General features: G+C 47.6%; 1 protein-coding gene across 1 annotated transcript in view; it reads left to right on the forward strand.

Annotated features, from left to right (window-relative positions):
• The window catches only part of LOC142579654 (uncharacterized), a 72,533-nt gene that overhangs the window by 22,897 nt on the left and 25,185 nt on the right, over nt 1-24,451 (forward strand). The window contains exon 2 of the mRNA XM_075690065.1: nt 6,047-6,470. Within this exon, the coding sequence (XP_075546180.1) occupies nt 6,047-6,470 (424 nt within the window). The remainder of the gene's footprint in view (nt 1-6,046; nt 6,471-24,451) is intronic.

Consider the following 24,451-nt stretch of genomic DNA (forward strand, 5'->3'; position numbering starts at 1 on the left):
AGCCCCAAGGGTAGCGTTGGCCTGGCGGCCTGGGGTACAACTGGAAGCATCCGAAGGTCCCGGCAAAGCATGAGTCGACTGGTAACAACGAAACAACTTGTTTATTTTAACATCGCAAAGAGTTGGCGGTCAGGTTTGACCGAAGTAGAGAGACGGGAGAGCACTTTACTCAACAGAAGAAATCGGAGCCCTCCTTTTGGCGTCCGGGGGCAGCTGTTTTTATACTCTCGCAGTTGAGGGCAAGAAGGAACCCCTCAAAAGACGAGCACGTGAATGTACAATGGGCTAATGGTGACGCACACTGTCGTAGCGATGCCGTAGCACCATGTCGAGCACGATCTCGTAGCACCCTGTCGTGGCGCTGCCGGTCGGACACAATGACTGTAATGAGAGGATGGTCCCTGCTTTGGCATCGCCTGTTTCGGGCACAATGACTGGAACGAGATCCCTGCTTTGGCATCGCCTGTTTCGGGCACAATGACTGGAATGAGATCCCTGCTTTGGCATCGCCTGTTTCGGGCACAATGACTGGAATGAGATCCCTGCTTTGGCATCGCCTGTTTCGGGCACAATGACTGGAATGCGAGGATGATCCCTAGGCGGTCGCATCGCCGCAGTCGCGCCTGGAAACACCTGGCGATGAGTGTTGCGGCGACGACGATCGGGCCAAAATGTCTGCCGCCCCGCCGCAGTCGCGCCGGCAAAACCACGTGTCGCAGGCGAAACGCAACAAACGCCAGGCCGATTGTTTTAGACAATTCATTCGAAACACCCGCTTCGCTCGCCGCCGCTGACCGGGTTACTTACTCTATATTTGGCTTCAATCGTGCTGCGTCGCTACCAACTCTTCTAAGTTGAATATGCCTACTTAGCCTGTCTAGCCTGAGCAGGTGGAAAGCTACACATTATTGTGTTGGCTCGAGGAAAATCACACGAATGATTTTACAGAGCATGGCTTGTTCCACACTCCATTTTTCCATCTACCAACTTTTTTTTCGAACCGTATTTTATTATTGGTGTTTTTAGACTTCTGCCACTGACCTTCCCCCACTTAGGCAAATAATGTGGCTATAATGATAATCCTTACAAATAGGTGGTCCATTCATTCATTCATTCATTCATTCATTCATTCATTCATTCATTCATTCATTCATTCATTTCATTTTGCAGTCTATCCTTGAGAGTAACGGTTGTTTTCACAGTAAAGAACAATGTATCTACTGACAGCTTGCGAATCAGACATAACCGACTCCAAAACCAATTCGTCTCCTCCCAGCTACTGGGGGACTATTTTTTACGTTGTGAATATCCGCCATATTGTCGAATTCGCCATCTTATCTGCTCTTATTTGGCCAAAGGGGGGCTATGACCTCTCTGATTGGCTCGTAACGCAGCCATTGCCGAATTGGACATTTATGGCGTAATATAACGGTGTTCAGAATATCACCCCTGATCCGATCAGACCTGTTCATACAATACGTGCCTCGTGAATCAGACTATCCGACTTCAGCTGGAAGGTGTTTGTCACTGAATAAGAGCGCAGAAACAGAAGACAAAAAGCCCCAACCGCGAACGTTCACAGACTTGTATAGCAAGAGCTACGACAAAAGACACTTCTGACGGCTGCTGATAGAGCGTCCCAGATGCACCTTTACCTGAAATACAGATATACGCGTGCCCCCGTCGCCCTCTTCACCCTCCTCGTTGCAAAACCTGTTTACTATATACCTTGCGAAAACAAAATAAAATGGGGATCCGCAATGGCAGTTGCGTCCGGCGCCCTTTTTTATCAACAGCAGCCGCTCTGGGCCGTGACTTATTCCTCTCCGTCCGCAGGCGACGCCAGCTAGAGAGCGCATGACCAGATACGCTTTGGTCGCATCGGCACGCCGACTCTTCGAGGCGCCTTTCACCTGTGGTCGGTCGGTCTTAATACTTTCCGTGAAAGGTTATCTTCTAGCCCGACAGTCTACTAGGCGCCACGTCTGTGAGTAACGCTCTGCCGCGAAGATAGGGTCGCGTTCCCTCTCCACAAGAGACCAGCGTGGCGCAGTTGGCGGGCGTTCCTCTCTCGAAGAGTTACGAGGGCCGCTCAACCTCTCCGTCGCGCTGCATACAAGCACTTGCCAGCTTCCCGGTTGCCTTTATGGCGGCTGCTTATGGGACTTTGGGATTGTTCCATGGCAATGCTCGCAGCCATATGACAGGCTATCGCTTGGCGCTCTATGTCAAGGTCTTTTTCAGCCTACTGATCGCGCGGGAATACGCACGATGATTATAGGCTGAAAACAGCTTTGACGTAGAGTGCTGCATGGAGTGTTAGTGACACATCGGTTATAGCGTGCGATAAATGTAGCGTCGCACGGACGCGCGTTACCACTCGCGAACGTGATCGGGCCAAAAAAAAAAAAAAAAGAAATAATAATAATAATAACTTGTACGATAATACCGAGCTCGAAAGAAATTTCTAATTACACTGAAGTAATAGATCGAGCGCACTGCGATAGGTGCAACGTCATGATGTAGAAAAATGGTAGCATGAATGCCATGCTGCTGCATTGTATTCTTGTGCAGAATAACGCCGACAGGTGGCATTCCGTAAGTCGTGTACATAACGCCTTCATTAGGGCAATTTATTTATTCATTTATTATTATAAATAAATAAATAAATAAATAAATAAATAAATAAATAAATAAATAAAAACATACACAAATACAGTGATTCTAAACGAAGCTAAGTAACACGCAGTCAAAACAGGTAGTTTAACTAGACTGAGCTTGGTTGACTGCGCTAAGCTGGGAGAAAAGATTAACACGGATTAATATGTAGCCACGGAGATGAAAAATTTCCAGGATTTGGATTCGACTGGCACTTTGCTTAATTATTGGAGGCATCGACGATAGGCTTCATTCGTATGCAGTAGAAATAAATTAGCGTGACGGAGCATGGCATATCATACAGTCCAACGTCCACACGAACTGCCTTTGATTTCAGTACAGAGGATCCAATTTTATAAAAGATTTAAAAGAAAAGGGACGCCGTGGTGGTTGAGTCACTACAGCGTTTCGCTGCTGAGCACCAGGTCGTCGGTGCGATTGCCGGACGTGGCGGGTGCGTTTCGGTGGGGGCGATGTGCTAAAGCGCCCGTGCGTTTGTATTAAGGTGTCCGCTAACAACTCCAGCTGGTCAGAAAATCCGGAGCTCTCCACTACACCGAGTGTCTCCTTTGGACGTTACACCCCGTAAATACATAAATAAAAACAATCATAATAATAATGAAGTAGGCGCTGAAAAGCAAGTTGTCCTGCCTGGATGGCGCAAGGCAAACCATTTTCTTGCCACGCGGACATCCGGCAGGAGAGAGATGCAGAGCGAACGGAAACTGCAGGTAACATCATTATATATATATATATATATATATATATATATATATATATATATATATATATATATATATATATATATATAGTCCAAACACTTAGTACCAGCGTACACAAGAGAACAGGTTCTACATGAAAGCTACGCAACATTTCGGATATCCGCTCTCGATGTCTGCACCCACCGGAGCCTCACTTCGCGGCGCTACTCAAGATTTTTTTGTTGTTGTTGCTTCACCACGACCGTGTATGCGTAAAGCCGCATCTAGATCCGCGGCCGAGCTCGAGCATGCAGTCTTATAGAAGAGCCACGCATCATTTTCGCTCTCGTGCTTTTCTTTTTTTTCGTCTCCCTCGCAACGGAAGAGGAGGATGAGCTAGGCTGGCGCTCTAAAGGATCCCTCACAAAGGCGCGAGCCAACCTGCTGCCCCCTGATACTACGTAACCTCCTGTCAGCACAGCGCGGGTGCCTTGCCTCGGCGGCGACGTGCTTCGCGGAGCGTGAAAGTGCACTTGGCGCCGGTTCTGGCGCTCGCGATCGTAAAGAACGCGGTCGCTAACTGCGCTATATTTCAAGCGGCGACGCCATAAATGCTAATCTTGTTCGCGTTTGCTTGCAACGTGTGTTACGTGCATTTATGCTCGCTATTATTGTCACCTCCCCCCCCCTCCCCCAAACGGGTGTGTGGTTCTTCGAGGAAAGTCGAGAATTTGTCGCGGAGTTGCGAGTCGTAAATGTAATACGGGAAAGCCGCCTTGGGTTGAAGGTAATTGATAGCAACAGTAGGCGTGGTAGGCCGCGGAGCGTAGGATTTAACGCGTTCTTCTTGTTCTGCGACGACCTGGCGTTGACAGTGCCTCACTCTACCTCTAACAAATGCGCATCCGTGAGTGTCAGTTCGCCGTCTGACAGGCCAGCGCACCGAGCCGTATGTCTCTAGACGTGCTATTTTAGGCCTTGGGTGTCTTTTTGCTTTTGAAGCCGGCCTTGCTACATACCAAGGCTGCGCAATTTCTGTGTAAAACAGTGTGCAATGCCACATACGTACGTATGTAACAGCACGAATAATGTTTTCGGAACTCAGTTCTTGCGTTGGATGATCCTGCTTATCATTCGCATACTTTGCATTAACTAGATGTTCTTCTTTCTCAGAAATACAAAAAAAGAGAGGGGTCAATGGCCGTTACTCCTCCTCGATGCGAAATGGGCGTTTCCGTGCATTGAGAACGATCAACTACTCCCTTTAATTTAGAAATTGTTGGCTTCTCTGTGAGCGCAGTTATCCAAATTTAATCTGTCTACCACACGTTACTTGCGCGCAGGCTGACCCAGCAGGGCAGAGTGCGCATCTCACTGGATTACATCCGACAAGCTGCGCATACCGCTCTACGCTAAGCCCAATGTCGATGCTTAAGGCATGTTCACGTAGTAGCAGTCTTTCGGCTGTCACCGGATTTGAGATATTCTTATCAAAATCGTCGACAATGTACACTGCCTTTCCACGTAGTTTTCTTCCACGGTATCTAGAGAAGCTATTCTGAAAAAAGAAAGATAAATTGATACAATGTTACTGCGCTTATCCACAAACTTGGAGATGCATATGTCGAAATGTGGGCGGTTCTCACAGAAAGAGAAAGGCACAAAAAAGATATTTGTGTTGCTTGGCCCACGCCACCGTTATATGTATACAACCGTACAAGATTCCTACTTTTTTCAGAATTTGTATGATGTGCGCGGAAGGGTTTAAAATTTTATTTAGCGCGATTTGTTCGTTTACGATCTTAGGGGTGATTATCCAGACGAAATCTGGTGTCGGCCGCTGCGGTGAACTGTCACCAGCAAAAAATATTCCTTCTAGCACTCTTATTTTTACAGAGTCTCTCAGTCTCTACTGAGACACCCTGTATGAAACAGGAGACACACAGTACCACGCGGCAACTGATACGACGCCCGGTGCTTCAAGCGGTAAACGCATATGCGTTCAAACCAGCCGGTTAGTCGGAGGACGCGACTGAAGAGGTGCGATCCGGCTGTCTAAACCTGCGTTGAGCAGTTGGGAACTTCTTTGATACTTATTTGATGTATCACGATATCATTATCAGTATCATGATACTCTATGATACTGAAACTTATTTAAAACTTGTTTGAAGCTAATGTGAAACTTATTAACGGCATGCCTGAAATATATTTGAAAGAAGTTTGAAAGTGGTTTGCAAGAACTTACAAAGTTTCCGAGAACTTTCAAAATTGTTCAAAAGCTGTTCTAAACTCCTTTGAAACAGTTGGAAACTTCTTGAAAATTTGTTGAAAGGAAGAGGAAAAAGTGACTTTCTCCAGCCTGCTGGCGGCGACTTTCCAACTTCTCGGTAACTTTTGAAACTTCTTTCATTCTCCTTTAAAAGAAGATAAAAATTAACCGCTAACTTCTTCGAAACCAGTTGAATTGTTGCAAGTTCTCGAAGACCTTTTTTTTTTCGAAAATTTGTTGGAACCATTGAAAGTTCTTGAAAGGGCCGTTTGTTCGGGAGACGACTGGCAGTTTTTCTTTTATTTTTTTATAGTACAGCATTTTTTTTTACTTTTACACACGCTCGTTCTCGCGACAGACGCGTGTCTATAGCGGCACGTCATTGTGCTCACGCGTGCGCCATTCTTCCCACGCGCAGCACGCCGGCAGCCACCGGAGGCACGGCCACGGACTGGGCTGTCGCCGCTGCCCGCCGGGCTCGGCCGTGCTTCGCCCGTGCGGCCACGGCGTGGACACCGAGTGCTCGCCGTGCCGCCCGGCCCAGTTCCAGCCGCACCACTCGTACCGGCGCCACTGCCTGCCGTGCTCGCGGTGCGGCCGCGGCCTGTTCGAGGCGCACCCGTGCAGCCCGACCAGGGACGCCGTGTGCGACTCGTGCCACACGCTGGTGCCGGGCCCGCACTCGGAGGACTATTACGTGAAGTGCGGCAACGACACCATCTACACCGTGGCGTCGCCTTCGTCGGACGAGTACGACGGCGACGACCTCTGGGACGGCGGCGACGGCCAGCCGGGAGACGCGATGCTAGTCAGGGACGAGCTCACGCACATGAGGCACGACGGTGAGTAGCCGTCCTATAGTTTCGCTTTTGATGAGGTACGTGCTTGACGACGTTCGTCTTCTGTAGTAAGAGAGTGAATTGGCGAGGATGGGAGGTTAACCCGTTGCACTTGGTTTGTTACCGGGCACGGGGGAAGGTGGGGGGGGGAGGGAGAAGAGATAAGGAAAAAAAATTCGGGGATTTTAAGTCAAAACCAAGATCTGATAATTTAACGGAAAATATTCAGGAGATATTGCGCCTTTCGGACGGCGCCGGCTAGCCCTTGTCACTTAAATGCAAATATGTACTGACTATGAAATAAGAAGTCTCATAATGCTGTAAAAATTTGATTTCGGCGCGCTGTTTCATAGCTATTAAAAAGGCGCAGTGCGACTGAGACGGACACGAAGAAACACAAACGACATATCACGAGCGCTGTGACGTGGTTTGTGTTTCTTTGTGTCCGTCTCTGTCGCGCTGCGCCTTTTGAATACCACTAATACCGCCATATGGAGGGAGTCTGGACGATTTTCGACCACCTTGAACGTACCTCCGATGCACGGCGCACGGGCGCTATTCCAAATGCGGCCGCCATGGACGGTAAATGCACCCGCGACCTCGTACTCAGCAGCGCAGCGCTTCAGCCACAATAGCTGCCGCGACAAGCGTGAAGAAAAGGAGGAAAAGGAAAGGAAAAGAGGCAGTGCTTAAAGTGAATGGACAGTGTACATACGGGTGGTCGCGCTGTTCTTGTCGCCTTAAAAAAAATGTATGATAGTGCTCTGGTGACTTTCTGTTCAGACAAAAGTTTATGGCAGAAATTGCGGGGAAGCTGGTACTTCTTTTCTCCTAAGAAAACATCGCCCGGTGCTTGTTCTTTTTATCCGTTCGAGGTTGAACTAGAGGCCGGTGACAAGTTTGTCGCCGTGTCGCAAATGTCAATTAGTCAATAAATACGTCTGTCGATGAACCAGCAAATCGCCTACAGCTGTTCCGAGCATATTGAATGGTTGGGTCCTATGTGTAGGATTACGTGGAACAATAAACACTGTAGGAAAGCAAGTAGCTGCATTTAAGGAAATGAAAACCAAGAATAGCGTTGGCTTAGAAATTTATATCGCGAACATGAATGGAAGACTCGGTTTGTGATTAGCGTCAGCGGCGGCCAATTAGGCAATGGCACCTCCTTTGTGCGATTCATAGAGGACGCTACCACGTTTTCCCTTTCAGTGGCAAGAACTGGGGTGCCATTGCATTCTTCTCTGGTAGTGTCTGATAGAAATCATCTGTCGTCAGAAAAGCATATCGCTGTTTAGGCATGTTGTCTGCCTTTAAAGGGACACTAAACGTTACTATGAAGTCAAGTTAAAGTGATAAAGCAATTCTCTAGGCGTCAACATAATCGCGAACATAACTTTAGTAACCGAGAAATTGAGGTAAATGCATGACACGATTTGAGACCCCCCAGCGACATTCCGGTACTAGCCCTATGACGAAGGCACCCCTCATCATAATTTATATCACTAGCACTCAACTATTCGCATTAAAAAGATCGTTTCATTAGGTTATAAGACGGAAGAAAATGCTACTTGATTACTTCTGTTCTATTCTAAGAAAAAATTACATTTTGACGTTACCCTTTAGTAGTATATGGTCGAAAGGTTTCGTTTTAGCTCGACTCTGCGCCGCGCGCGCTTTGGAGTTTCAGTTGTTTCGTTATCGCGTCGTGCTGCGCTGGTTCTGCTGGCTCGCGAAACTTGCATTTGGAACAAGCAGCTAGAATGCCACATCCATGTGATGTCGTGGGATGCGCGAACGGTCCGCGGAACTTGGCCAAGGGCAGTTGCAGCGGCGAATTGAACGTTACTTATCACTGTGTGCCAACGAGCGAACCTCTCCGTTCGAAGTGGTTAAGTGCCGTACCTATGCCACAGTGTGTTGGCAAAGAGCCAAAAAATCGCGTAGTGTACTGGCTGCAATTTCATCCAGAGGATGACGTGTTCAACGCCGACTTACTGAAGTCGTGTGGAGTGCCTTTCAAAGCAATGCTTTCGCGTAGCGCTGTTCCGTCGTTCTTGCCTGCATTCTCCGAAGCGCAAGAACAACTGCAGGTTGAAGACGTGGCGGTGAGTGCGGCATTTGGTTTTCACGAAGGAAAAGCTACAATGTGCGAATATGTACAGCCATGGCATGCAGTTGCCGTCGTAGCAGTACGCAACGACGCCTGCAGCGCGAGCCCTCAGCAGCAGGTCACGTTCATCAGTGCTTAAATCGCTGAAGTCGAGCCCAGCATCGCGAGCCAATATGTCGTTGTCAGAGTCGTCCATTGCAACAAGCGTCAAAGTTGGCGTGATAAAATAAAGAACCAGCTTATCGTCGCGCGCTTTCCCTTCCGCTAGCCACCATATCTTTAGTTCCGCTTTCGCGCCGCTGTCGGCTCTGTCTTCCGCGCGCTTGCGTTTTGGGCAGAAAAGCCGTAGCGCCGTCTGTAAGCGCCATTTTACTCACCGACGGCGCAACGTCACTATGAGACCATGACGTCACCACTCCTCGATCGGAGGGCGGGGGATTTGAACTGCGCTAGAGGTGCGCGGATGCTTCAGAACGCATTTTCTCTTAAAATAAGTCTCTTCTTCGAATGAAACAAGCGTTTCGATGTTTCTGGGATGGTATTTCAACAAATCACGTTGACTTAATATTAACCTTTATTGTCCCTTTAAGCTCGTGTTCCATATCTTTTCTCTTTTGAAGGTACAAATGACTGCTGCGAATGCGAAGGAGCTACCAGGCTCTCAATGCATTCACAAACAAATGAACAGCTACCAGGATCTCAATACGTTCACAAACAAATGAACAAAGACCATTTGAAAGATATACAGCCCTTAAAAATGATACATCGCGCAGTGGGGTTATTCTTATTTTACCTTATGTGCGGAGAACGCGGTGAGATTGATATGCATTGCGACAATGTGGTGTCGGGGGCCCCTTCTAGGTAGGCCGTGACTACACGAATTTCATGCCACCTCACAACCCTACGCGCAAAAAGGAAGCAACACAACCGACCAGTAGCCGAGTTCAAGGCCGCGACAATTTCTGTCGCTTGCCACCGAGTGACCTCTCACTCTTAAGGACAGAGCCAGTACTTAGCTCTTTCTTAAACATCGGGTGTCGTATAAGTACACCAACGCCCCAATCTCCGACGTTTCAATCCTTTCGGTAACATTCTATGTAAAAGCAAAGAAACACCATAGTTACCACGGGTGCACGACCGTGACGACATCGTGAACACTGCCCACTCGCACTGACCGTTCTTCCGACGGCCTTGCCCGACAAGCACTGCAATTGCACAGGCTTGAAAGAGCGGAGGGTGAAAATAGGAGGGGGCGGCGGGGGGGGGGGGGAAGACTGAGGGGTGCTACCAGGCAACAGGTGCTCGCGGCTTGACATCGTGAAATACAGGATATATATGTGCTTGTGTGCTAGTCAGCGGGCGCTCGCCATTCTGGGAAGCGTCGACCTGTCCGCAGATTCTCTCCGAAGGTCAGCTGTCGAAACGAAAAAGCGAGGGGGGGTGGCAAGGGGGTCGCGGCAAGCAGTGCGTCTCGAAGGGGGGCGGGGTCACTCGAACTTAGGTTGCATTTTCCCACGCTTGGCTGAGCCTCCTTCGTCTTCTTCGAGTGCGTTTGTTTCTTCGTGTCACGCTGGCTTCGGTGCCTTATACGCCACTCTCACGACCATTAACTGCTGACGGACGGCATCAGGCGTCTTTCGCGTTCGACCTCCCCGTTTTTTTTCTCCTCGTCATCTTGTTTTCTTTGCTCGCTCTCTCTTTTTCATTGCCTTTCGTCCAATTATTGCTATTATAATTCGCGTGCGTCGTGATTGTTGCTCTTCACGCCTGAGCAGGCTTGCCGCCTTTGCAGATGCGCCATTAATCTTGAGATGAAGCCAAGCGAAGAAATACGGCGTCTCGAATGCCTATATGCTCTTTGTCCGTCGTTGTCACAAGCGTTTTCCGGTAATTTTGCTCGGAAGTGTATGCGTTTGACGCTATCCTCCTGATATACATACAGAGAGAGCGAGAGAGAAAAGTTATAAAGGAAAGGCAATGAGGTTAACCAGGCTGAGCCCGGTAGGCTACCCTGCACTCTAAACTCTATAAGCTGGACACTCTGAGCTGGACGGGAAAGTAAATAAGGGTCAGTGCTTCCATCTTGCATTTCCTTTTTAATGACGATGCCTTTCTTGGTGAATTAACCCCACTTCTTGCGTATCATGAATGTTTCTAGTCTTTCTCGCGGACCGATTTCAGAGATTCTGCAGTTTAAATGTGCGCCGATCCCGAAGATAGGTCTACGGTAGCGAAAATACCAGTGGTACCACTCTTTGTTGAATGGTTCAAGTGGTATCAGTACCGGGCGTAATTGGGGTAAGGGTGGCGTTGTCGCATCCTTCCCTCGTGACAGCTACCGTTTTGAGACACTGTCGTTGAGGCGCTGTCCCTCTGATCGAAGGCGTAGACGGTATCGTTTGAGACGTTGCGAGCCTCCCAGAATGAATTTTATGGGGAAGACATTTTCATTAATCGACGTCAGCTAAAGGTTGAATCGCCTTCCAACATTTTTCTTTCTTTTTTCCTTCCGACACGAAGGTGTGCGTGGTTTTCTCGCTTACTCTCGTGAATTAACACAAATATTTTATTCAATAAGCCTTTGTATTTCTTTTTTTTCTCCCAAGCGCTTCCTTTTAATTACAGTTGGCAATTTCTAGAAATACCGCACGTAACGAACACGCGTTCTGACGCCTATGTATTGTTTAGCTGATAACACAACGCAGGCTTGTCGAACGATATAACATCACATGTTCATAACGGAGTAGACAATTCACGTCCTTCCCCATCCCAAAAAAAAACAAGAGGACCATGATTAGCAATCATTCAAGGCGCGTCGCTGTCTCGTCGTTTTTATTTGGGAACTACAATACTCGCTCGATTTGCGTGGATTGATCAATTTATTGCTTTGGGGGGCTCAACATCCGAAAGCAACACACCGGAGAGACGCCGTAGTCGAAGCGCCCCGGATTAACTCTGATCTACTTGGGTGGCTTAAACGTGCACCGTAATCTAAGTTCACGAGAGCCTTTGCATTTCGCGCCCGTCGACCTCAACGGCCTCTCGAATAATCCACTGCGCACTTACGCTAAGTTTAATTCAGTATTTAAATGCTTTCTTTTCTTTCTTTTTCTATCTTTCTTTCTTTTTTTGCTACCAAGGAGCTTCCGCAAAAAATAACAGTTGACAGTTGGTGAGAGTTCTGCAAGGGAACACATTTCCAGCACTTTGCATATTTTACCAACCATGATGACGTCGCATATGTCTATATGTCGAGTGAGACTGCGAGGAACGATTCATTTTTTTTTTCGAAATTATTTGTAATGCATTACAGGGGAAAAAAACAGGAAAGTCATGACTAGTGGCCAAGGTGAAAGCCAATATAGTTAAATGAACTCTAGCGGTTCACACAAAAAGAGCACGATTCGGTTATCAGACACGCTCTAGTGGGAATCCACATCCATTTTAACCACCCTATTACACCCGAAATTGTACCCAAATTTGCACCCAAAGTTGTAGTGAGTGTAGTGTCACTGCACCTATGCTTTACTAACGCCTCGAGCTTAAGCAATGCTTAAGCCACAAACAACAGATGTTACGAGCATGCACACTCGTGTCCGTTCGCCCAAAGCCGCGGAAGCAAGTTGTTTTTGTTGTCATAAAGAGAAAATGCTGCAATAATTGACTTACGGACTAGGAGCACACGAACTATGATAAATATCCCGATTGTTCAGAGCAAAGTGTTGACTGAGCAGGAAAGAAGTCGGGTGCATCACGGGTGACCACTTGTGACACCACTACAGATGCGTTCTGATGTCTGATAACGGGTAGATGTCTGATTTTCCCCTTTATTAATTACTTCTCTCCACCTTGCGGGTTTCCACAGAACTACTGCGTCAAGCACTTGCCTTTGCTTCGTGTTGTCGACAAATTCAACTTCGCCCTGCCATCTGCTAGCCGCCTGGTTAGCTCAGATGGTAGCGCGACTGCCCCGGAAAGGCGGTGGTCCCGCGTTCGAGTCCCGGACCAAGACGAATTTTTCTTCGACTCTGAGCCTTTTCTTTCGAGGAACCCGTATGGGTTTCCTTTGTTGCAATTGCTATGGGCGGGTGGATGTCTGATTTTTCCTTTATTAATTATAACAGCGACGGGATACAACAAATAATCCAAGAGAGGCGCAAAGGCTGGTTTGTGTGTTTGTTTTTTGTAGTGTCCATTCAGGCAAACTATATAGTGGCCTCAAACAACGCTCTGTCACTGCAGACCAGTTCACGGGAAAACCCTATATATTTGTCTCACACCGTTTGCTTGCGAACTGCTCTGTGCCACGGTACTGTTGAAGTACTAAGCTTTTATCTTGGCGGTAGTTACTCCTGCGGTTTGGTTGTTGATGCTGTTGCACAGCGCGGAAAGAGAGAGAACGAATAAACTTTTATTCTGCTATTATGAGCAATGAAAATCCCTAAAGTAAAGTCGCTCGAATCCTCAGCCTACAAATAATGAGTGCGGGAAAAAAGGAAATGGAGTTATACAAGACTTAAAAATATACCTGCAATGTACATGTGCTTTTGGTGCTTTCTTATGCGAGCGTTTTAGGCGTCTATAAAGCATTACAGTTCTCGAACGTCATTGCGCAAGAAAGAGAGAGAGATAAAAGAAAGGATCATTAATTGTTCGCGATGTCTTGGATGGGGCACCTTGCAGTGACTTCCTGCATTGTTTTCTTCTATTCAAGTAAAAGTGTCCAAGCCCTGCTACAAGTGACACCTAAGGGTAACCCCGAAAATGCGGAGAACATGGCGCGCCCAATAAAAGGCGGCTCAAATGACGACGGTTTGTTCTCACGTGTAATGCCCTGCTTTTTTTTATTGTTGTTCTTTTCGCCTGAGTTGGTGCGTCGCCAGGAGGGTTTGCGTCATCTCGCGACGCGCGCAACCAGAGTGCTTCTAAGCTTGGTCCGATTAAGCAAGACTCGCGAGCACCTTCGCACCCGTGCAGACAGTATAAGGCAGCAGCAGTAATGCACGTTTTACGCCTTGCAGGCACGCCGAAGGTAAACGAGCGCTTTTATCTTTGTGACCCTACCCGTGTACAGCGTTGGCGTAAGGTCGCGCCTCTCCGAGAACGCAAGCCTATACACATGCGTGTTTGTTTCGCGTCGGCAGGGGCGGTTGTGAAACCGCGAAAGGGTGTCTCTGAAGGCGCACGCGCATTGCTGTCGGCGCCCTCGTTTGCATACTCCCGTTTTACGGCCAAAACGAGGTACCCGTGCAGGTCCTCCTTGGCAGCCGTCGGCTCTCGCATCAAACCGTCCTGCACAGCCACGCGTGGCTGTGCAGCGTTGTTTGCGCAGCCGTCCTCGCGGACGCGTAAACATACCGCGTGAGCAGCCGGACCGAAGCAGCTGCGGTGACGTGCGATGTTGGCGGGTGCCAGCGGCGGAGGCGCTTTCGGAGACGCCTCCCGTGTGGCTGCGTCCTGGGAGCAGGTGTCCTCGACGTACCGTACCGAGAAATCGGGCCCGCTGGTTGTTGCCTTGAGGACGGCAGCAGTATAGCAAAACAAGCGCCCACTGGCATCCGGCAAAATACGCGCCTGTAACGCGCTGTTGTTTTCACAGCGCCGCGATGGCTTTTGCTCTTTATAGCCTTCTCGGAGTCGTTACTTGCGCGCACATCTCGCACGAGGCACAAAAGCTGGCTTGTTAATTTTGGTCTTGTGGCTGCTTCAAACGCGCGACTTGCGCATAATCGCAAACTGCATGTAGTTGCGCCATGGCGAATATATATATATATATATATTCGATACTTATGTACTAGTGGGCTAGTTCGTGAGCCATGATATTGGTGAAGCAGCGCGCTTGAAATAGACAAGTTAACGCACGCACGAAAAAGGACATACAGAGTCGCAGCCCAGCGCCTGTAAAGTCCATTTTGATGTATGCGTGAACGTGTATATTTCAAGGGCGCTGCTTCATCAATGTCATATATATATTCTTGCATGTGAGCCCCCTCCCCCTGATTTCCGTTCAAATTAGGATACAATATATTATATTATACAATTATAAATATAAATAATTAGAATATATATATATATATATATATATATATATATATATATATATATATATATATATATATATATATATATATATATTATAAATTCCATTGCAAATGTTATTGTCTGTTTATTTTATACTTATCTTTTTAACCATATGCTTATTACGCGAAGCCTCATTTGAGACCCTCCTCTTGCGTTGACTCACAGAAAGCAATAATGCAGACCCTGTCTAGATCCCCTCCACTACACGGTGTGTCTCGTGACCCCGATTCTGCTTTAAGACATTAAGCCTATCGCCTAGACAAATAAGTGAGCTAGAGCTTGCACTCTCGCGCCAGCGCCGACATCCCTATAAGGCGCGTCTTCATTTGCGGAGAGGCCGGACCCTTGTTTTGCTTTTTCGACATTGCGTTTACGTCCGTCTACCAGGTGCGCTCGCCGCGAGCGTCTTCGCGACTCTTTTCACCGACCTTGCGACACCGCTGCGTGCTTCCTCGCGATTGACGTTCAGCGCGCGCGCGTGTATGCCAGATGTCTACACCGCGTGAGGGTCGACCGTGCACACGCCCCGCAGCTATCCTTGGCGTAGTTATATCGCCGCGGAATCAATAAAACTCCCCAAGGAGACCCGAGCGACCGCGGTGCCTCTTATTCGTATAGTCGCGGTTGCTCAACGACGACCAAGACGTGGCGTAGCATGCACGGTGGCAGCAGCTGCGGCACTATATACGCGCACGTTGTGTGCGTACGTCCGAGACGACCGCAGTGGACACGAAGCGATCGCGGGTGTTTTTTTTTCACGGCCACCGCGATGGACAGCTGTTGGCCTGAGAGCGGTGGGCATTGCGTGAGCGCCACGGCGTTCTCCCCCCCGCCTTCTCACTTCGGCCGCGCGCGAACCACCACCCCGAAAATGCTTTATCGTCCCGAGCCTGCATCGCCCCTCTCCGTGAGTGCCCTCCTCACGTTGTGCCGTCCGGCAGACCAGCCGGACGGCCGGCCGCGTGCATCTGCGGTCTCGGGCAGCTTCTCTCGCTGGCTGGCTCACTCCAGACGTGGCGGGTGACCCCAAAAGGGCGCCGGCGATAGCGGCGGCGACCGCGCTGCTCGTGCTGCAGCTCGCTCTGTTTGCGTTGCGCGCACAACGGCTCGCGATATGCCCCCCCCCCCCCCTTCCTCCACCCTCCGGCCTTCGAGGGGCGGCCAGTAGCCTGTTTTTCCCTCTTTGCTCCGCACGCGGTTTGAACTGGTTTTGCATGCACGCAACTGGCTCCTATAAATTTTGCGTGCGCGCAGCGCGCTCCTCGTTTGGGACTGTGACGCCGAAAGGGACGATCGTCTCGGTCGCCGGAAGGACGGTTTCGGCTGATCGGCGGCGGTGTTGCCTTCTTCTTTCCTGCGTTTTTCTGATATTTTCCAAGTCCGGAGGCCGCTTCCTGAAAGCGTTTCTTGCCGTGTCACTGTAAAAGATGTTATCTCTGCACTTTCGACAACGCTACTTGGGGTGTATTCAGGAAGAAGAACCATTCTGTAAGGAAAGAATGAAAGAAAGAGAGGCTCAGAAACGCGAAACGTTATTACTTATCTCAAAATGATTCCCTTCATTTGCCGACGCCGTCAATGCGGGCAACTAAATGTTGTCTGGTGATTGAAAGCGCGAAACAAGTGCCCCTACGGCTTAATGCAAATCAGCCTGTTTTGTTCATTCACCCTCGTTCGTGTCCCTCCCTTGAGAAAACATATTCGCTAATTCGCAGGAACGTATGTTGGGGCATTAGTATACACGCACAACCTGGCGGAAACTGGTCTTCACTTCGCAACGAAAAAGTCGTAGCGAATTCCGCTTGTCAGCCAAATGTAGCTTTTTTTTCTATTTTTTTTTCTCACCGCGGAGAAACATTCAAGTTATACATGGCGATCTCGACGGTGTTCTCGCTTTTGCTTTCGTATCAACTTGCCCTCCTGGTAGAAGCTGTCCCTTCGTTCACGTTCGGACAGCCTTATTCGTTTGAGCAGACATTGGGTCCGAAATTCAAAGCACCCTTGCATATATCTATTCCACGTCCTGAGAGAAGAAAAACACAAGCGCGTCTGGTTTTAGGACCTGATGCGAACTTCGTCGCGCAAGATGGTTCAATTGTTTTTCTGCCTGACGCATTTCCTGCTAATTTGGGCTCCCTTATTGTTTAAGCACTACGCACCACGTGGTAGCGACGCCGAAATTACCTTCATCTATTGATAATCATTGGAACGCAAATGGACTGAGTGGGAAATGATTGACGGTTATACAGAAACTACAAGTCGCACCTAGCTTGCTTGCTAGCTTGTTCCTTATTTCATGCTTCGGTGAACACCCACGCGCAGCAGTCCTTTTTCTTCTTTCTTTTTGTCTATAAAGTGTGAAAGGTTTGAAAATTCGCAATTGCTAAGTCCGAACGCTCGCTCGAAAATAGCGGGGCCGCCTTTCGTAAGGACTGTTTTCCTACGGTTCCATTTATTTCATGTCATTCATCGCACCCAGGGGTCGATCCCTGAAGTTGTAGAGACGCGGCTTACTGCCTGACATATACTGTCAGAGGATAAAGTATAGCCTTTTCATGGGCAGAGGACAAACATGAAAAGCATCTTTACAAGATACGGCTCCTGATCAGCGCTCCAAACAGGTTGCTGAAATTCGCCGTTTAATTCGCAAGTGACTCCATCGTTTCACAAACGCGCACTGAAAACCGCTCGAAGGCTGTTCAGGCGTACAAGCTGTGGGAATTAGTTTTCGCTCGCGTCTTTATTAGTAGTGTCACGAAGTACATGAGCCAATCAGATTGCTCTTTTTCTTTTTTTTTTGCTTGTTGTTGTTGCACATACGATGTTAGCGAAAGGTTTTATAGATAAGAACTTACGTCAGAGTACTGAAAAAAGCAGTCTGTTCTTTGGGGTTATATTTGGAAGTGTTGCTCCTTGCCCGGGAAGTTCTTTTTTGAAGTTGTCCAAGTACATTGTGCGATAAAGTGCAGTGAAAAACCTCGGGAGGCACATATAAAAAGTTGAAGGTACCTTACTGCTTTTACTATTGCGTTCCAATGATGAAAAAATACGGCGCTTTTTTTATGCCTGGAGGAAGTATGCGTACTTGCACGTCGACCACTGTCGCGGAATCTTGCCACCAGTTCATGATAATGCATAAATTTAGCGTCATTTGCTCTTGCGTTTGACAACCGAGAATCCACCAACGCCCTGTCTACGCGTTATTTAACCGAGAGTTGGTACGATTGAAGTACTTGTTCCTTCACGAGAGATTTTCTCATAAAATACCAAGCATAAAGAGAGCAGCCACAGTGCAAGGAGACCAGGAATGACCCTCAGCGCATCTAATTTGAGTAGATTTACCTGCAATGCACACACAAGTTGCGTGCGCCATCATTGGGTTTCAATTATTGTGGAAGAGGCCCTTTTACGCAATCCGAAAAGTCAAATAAGTGACTGACTTTGGTTTACGTCACAATTTTCTTTTTGTTAGTGCGCTTCCAAAATAGCACTAGGAAAATGGAAACGATTTCAGTTTAGCTTGGCTTCTACACTTTGCGGTCATGCATGTCTGTCTTCGAACATTCTTCTTCTATTTTCTCTTAACCTAACATACCTTCATTTTTTCTACACGACAAAATGCGGACGAAATCATGCACTCGGCAAGGAAGCTCTAGATGCGCATTCACAAAAATGTTCTTGCGCTAGAACTCTTCGTAAGAGCTGGTTCCAGCTAATTGTGACGTTCGACGTATCATTAGCGAAGGTGACCAAGCAATGGTCTACAATGGTCAGAAATGGAAATCTTTGGGAATGCGTCCCTGGAATTTTTCCTCCGAGATTTCTAGAATCTTCTTTCTCACTTCTCAGCGCGTTTTGCGGGCTGAAAGCTGAATGGAGTGGCACGCTTGACGGTGGGGCCTTGACAGAGGCCCTCGAAATGCCTCTGAAGTTCGGTCTGCTCGCACGCACCCTTATCGCGGCTCGCCCCGCGTCAGTTTCCAGGGCTGTATACACTTCATACCATGAAGAGCAGCGGACGCAGATGGCGTCCGAAATGGGGAGCAAAGGTCAACAACTCCGGTTAGCGACTGCGGCTCGCTAAACAAGCTCATAAGGGCGTCACTGCGCATGCGTGCGGTGTCGTAAGAGACAGCACCATAGGCGTGCACTATAGGACGAGCACATATCCGCCATGATTCATGCCTTGCAATAGTACGCTTTTTGATGGTATATCAGGTTTCGCAAAGAAATCTTCAAACAAGCTTCTTAAAATAAACATCTGATAGAGCCGCATATCTTTACCTATATATATATATATATATATATATATATATATATATATATATATATATATATATATATATATATATATATATATATATATATATATATATATAATAAAAGTAATAATCATGCCAGCGGCATTGCTAATACCATACATACACTGCATATCGCTTTATGTAGCAGTCTATATATATATATATATATATATATATATATATATATATATATATATATATATATATATATATATATATATATATATATATAGACTGCTACATCAAGCGATATGCAGTGTATGTATGGTATTAGCAATGCCGCTGGCATGATTATTACTTTTATTAATCACGTAAACGTATACAAAAGCAGGCTAGCAATTGAGGAACACCTCTCCCGCCCACTTGAAGCGGACCGAAAAAAAGAAGAGAACCAGGAGAAATCTCAAAGGAGGAAAAATGCGAGCCGCGTATAGAGTTGAAACGCAGCCTTTCGGAAACTAGTTACAGTTAATTGCAGTTCGAGCAGGATTATGTTCTTGGAACTTGCTCAGGCCGCCCACACCGCGACAACAAGTACTCAGGCGTTTGGCCTTAGTGCCCACAAGCCAGGCAAGAAGGGCTCTGCGCACGTCATTGTCGGTGGAGAAGATGGGCTACTTTGCAGACCTAATGCGTAAGTTGAGCAACAGAGACCTAATGCGGCGAGTTAAATCTCGACAAGTGATTATCGCAGCGTACGATTCCTTGGCTACGCGTTCGTCCGGATGTGAACACTGCACGTGGCGCCGTGGACGGCAGTCTAGCGTCGGAGGATACGCTTTAATTATTATTTGTGAAGCCAACATTGCGCGCTGACGCCGCCAGAGCATCGCGCTTCCTGGGATACGATTGCGTGATAGCGTCCGCTGAAACACCGTCTCGAGAAGCTGACGTACCCAGACTTCGCGGTACGTACTAACTATAAACAACGCCCTGTGGCAGCCCGTCGAACGAGGCAGAGTAAAACACTCTTCAGCCAGCTGTGAATGTGTTTGAAGATACGCAGCTTCAGGGTGTCAGGAGGTGACCGGGAATGGCCGTAGAGCTTTTCTCGCATAACGCCTCAGCGCATCGCTATTAGCTGTATTTTAGAGCTGCAATGAAAGATTGGAAGAAACAGAGTTAGTTACGTCTACTTCTCACCACATAGCAGCACGAAAAATAAATGATAATATGAGGTAACAATCAACGCGCCAAGTTCAGAAAATTAAACACGACGAAAATTGTTACAGCATCTGCTCATGTTCCGGCACTGCAATTAAAGTATAGCGAAATGTCGAAGACACTGCAGCCGCGATACACTGATTGAAATTGACACATTTAACAGATTCATACAAGTAGTCATTGTGAACTCATTGAAGAAAAAGCTGCCATATGCAAATTTCGTCATTGTTCTCCTTTCTAAGAGAACGAAATGCCGCATAAATTATCACCAGTTGGCTTATTATTTAATATGCCTTACATCTGCGATTCTGTGTTTTCTCCCACTCGAACAATTATTATTGCTTTTGCCGGTTTCATCGTTGTTGATATCGTCGTCGTTGTTGACTTTCTATGCTGTCGTTCTCGAAGATGTTTTGGGCTCGTCTTCCGTTGTGTCCACGTGATGCCGTTCCCGGCCAAGACCGCAATGTGTTCCGGCCACGCAGCTGAAACTGAAGTTCAGGGTTTAGCGCCTAATAACATCGGCTTTGTCGTATGTTTTTAGCGCGCTCGCACAGTCAGGTGTTACCACGGACGCACGAACACCGGGCCTCCGAAGGCCACCTCCCTTTCTAACGCGTTTAAAGTGTTTACGTCTCTGCGCCTTCAGCCACCGTTGCCTGAGGGAGCATCTGCGCCTCTCGGCCGTGACAGAAAGATGTAGCCAGTTGGGCAGATGGTTTCACTCTATGCAGATATCTGTGCTCGTAAGCACGTGATGGGGAAACTAGAACAATTCTCTCCTTAGTAATGTCGCTTTCCTCTTCTGCGCACCATCCCCCAAACACCCGTTCATAGACCATTGCAGACGCAGAGACGCCCGCACACACGCACGACGAAAGACACACACGCACACGCACACACACACACACGTGCGCATGGTGTAGGTTGAGTGTGCGTTGCCCTGCGCCATGAGAGAAACGTTTCCACTGTTCCTTGTACCGTACCCACTCTTTCAAAAATCTCGAGCTGCGCTATGTTGTTGCTAACCTTAGTACCATGCATTCTATTACGAGGTGCGTTATGGGCCATCCAATTCCTACATGGCTAATGATTTTTTTTACCGATTCGTACATGCCGCCTCAAGGCGCTGTCTTTGAACTTTCAAAACCATCTTCGGTGCAGCAAGCATCTGCGCGCGAGGCCGTTGGGGCAAGAAAAAAAAATAAGAAAAAGGTGGCCAGATGTTTTCGAAGTATGCAGATCTCGATGCTCACGACGCGCTCCGAAAGTTGAACATCGCTCTCTCTCTCTCTCTCTCTCTGGATAGACAGACACTCCCACACACATCTCTCTCTCTCTCTCTCTCTCTGGGTAGACAGCAAACACTCCCACACACATTTCCAGGTTGTCTCTTGTGCGCGTGGCCTCCATTTAGCGCTATCTACCTCGTGTGTCTGCGGGCTTCGCACTCGCTAGAAACACGTGGCCGTACATGCAAACCCAGCTGCTGCATGCGCAGTTCGCGTGACCGTTTACGAGTCTCGTGCTGGGTCTGCCTCCCCTTTCCATCTCTTCCTGTCCTTCTCAAGCCTAAACACGCTTCCGCTTCCTCTTTTCCGACTTTATCTTGACTCGGTTCCCTCCCTAATTATTCCTTCTTTGCGCGTGTCCGCTGTTAATTGCCAATGAATGCGCAATCAGGACGCTAATGAATCATGTCCGCTGATCGATCTTGCATTAGTTGTTGCCGCTTCTCTTACTACGAGCGGCGGATTAAGAGGGGGAATCGCGCTCAAGTCACGTCGTCCGAGCCTCTGCTTTTTTTGTAATCTCTCGTCGTCTCGCGGCACCGTCGGTCGGTTATCTGGCCCTGAGATCGCAGCGCTCTCTGGGTTTGAAGCGTTCGTTACCTGGTAGGAACCTTCTCACATCATTCATCCCCCTCCTCTTTGGCTTGACATGTCCTGGTTTGGACGGACACCGCAACTGTTCCGAACACCGACGCGAAGACGGAGCCCAACCCAAAAGGAGAAAGGTCGAGAGAGATAGAGAGAGAAAATAATAAAGAAACGAAACGTAGAGGCGATCCCCGAGCGAAAGATGCAGGCGCAGCTGCTGATTTAATTACGTGATAGGTTATTAGATATCAGACTCTCACCTGAATCCCGCCTGGCTTACTCGTCCCCACCAGCTATCTAGTCACGACGCTAAGTGGAAGATGAATCGGGCTCTTCAGGCAGTGGATGTAGCCTAACCTGCGCCTACTATAGACGTTCGGAATTGTGGGAACAAGGACTGATTTTTCTGGTTGCTTATTTTATGCCTCTTGACTCGCCGAGCCTCACCTTTCAGTAGGCGGCGTGATGTGCTTTTCAGATGGTTGACAGACTGTGGGAACGGTGAAGAGGCGTGCTTGCATGAGGCCCGCTGGTTCGTGTAAACCCCTATTTCGTTTGCGATGAGCGGCGTATTGTGGAGACCATCCCGCTGAACTTGAACCGCATAAGCGCTTCGCTTTCAAAGTGAATAAGTGATTATCTCAAGAAATTGCCTTAGAGGCATCGTTCATTCACTCCCTCACCACAACCTATGTCTGCCGCTTATACAAAAATAAAAAGCAGGGCGTTATGAAAGAGCTCTTCGCCTATGGCTTAGGTTTCGCATAGAACTTTGGATAAACGCATCCCTGGAGAATGGTTATGCTTAATGTGGCATCCAGAGTGGACCTCTGAACCACCGCCGACTCAACTGACAAGAGCGAACACGCTGAAACTGGCCACTTCGTTTAGAATTCTTGTGTTTCTAACATTTTGGGGCGCAAACTGCGAGACGGAAAATAAGCATTTTCGATAATGGTTTATGCACTGGCGAGCAGCTACAACGGAGCCCGCCACGAGAGCTCCACCAAACATAGAATGGGACAAAAGCAGTCAAAGATACGTACGCACTAAAGCATGACACACGGCTTCCTTTTGCGTTACGACGCTCTTTAATTCAAGATTAGCCGAAACTGTAGGCCTGTATCGTTACTAAAGAGAACTCGTGCGTTGTGCCCTTAAGCAGCGACAACGTTCTGTGGGCACTGGGCAGTGGCACGAATTTACTAGGTCTAAGAACTTGGAAGGCCATGTTGTCTTTATTTTTGAGATTGTTGCTTAGTGTTTAGGGCGTTCACTAAAAGATTTGAAAATATCACGGAATATATCATGTGATCAAAGTATACAGCGATCTGCTAATTGACATCAAAACTGTGATAAACTTCAAACTAGCATGTAAAAAATACTTCTTCAGCTGTACTAGATGACATGCGCTAGATATCGTGTTTTCTTTTCTCTTCCATTGTTTTTTTCCTTGTTCCGGCATATTTTAGGAAAAATATGCAAAAGCTTCTGTTGGTTCTATACTATCTGGCACTATACTATATGTATATTACGCCAAATATTTAGAATATACTTATCCTGTCGTGTAATTCTTGTTTTCTGTGCATCCGATAACTACACGGTAGTCTGTACTGGACATGATTGTATCGTAAACTGGGTTACATAGCGCAAGAACGACACATGGACGAAGCAGGAGCATGAGACGAGCGCTCGTCCCGTGTTCCTGCTTCGTCCTTGTGTCGTTCTTGAGTTATGTATCCCAGTTTACGATTGAACTACCAACACACCCAAACTTCTTCCCCGCTAAAATGATCGTATCCTCTTGGCTATTGGTCCATATATCTTCAAATAACGTATCCTGTATATCTGTTATAAAGTTTTTCATTGATTATATAACTATCGAGAATACTACGTGCCTTAAGAAAGCAACAAAGGATATAGGATATACAAGCAGGTACAAGCCGTTGTATTTAATGTATTTCATCCAACAAATACACAGTATGTGTGTTGCATATTTGCACAAGAGCTTTGAGTTGACGAGGCTGTAATACGTTCCAGTGGTGTGCTTCGTGTCTGAACCGCCCTCCCTGTGTTCGAATATACCTCATGAAAACTCCGTTCGGGATAAGTTGTAATCCTGTTTTATTCCTTTATGCCGCAATTTATTGCTTTTAGGACGCACATATCTGAACGCATTGATATTCTCTTGCTCCCACTTCCGAGGGTACAATGCTGCACAGTTTCTCACCCTTCTGATGGTATTGCATCGTCGTTTTCATCATTTAGGCCTCCAAGAGCGATTTATTCATGACACATATTTATGTGCATGGGTTACTAGAGGAAAATTGACCGTATCAGTAGTTCAGCGATCATCGAAAAAAGTGAGGAACGCACCAGTCCTGTGCTAGCTGAAATCGGTTGGCACAGGACAGGCGTAAATGGAGATCGCAGGGAGAGGCCTTC

Source organism: Dermacentor variabilis, chromosome 4 (assembly GCF_050947875.1).
Source record: "Dermacentor variabilis isolate Ectoservices chromosome 4, ASM5094787v1, whole genome shotgun sequence".
In the NCBI taxonomy this organism is placed as follows: Eukaryota; Metazoa; Arthropoda; class Arachnida; order Ixodida; family Ixodidae; genus Dermacentor; species Dermacentor variabilis.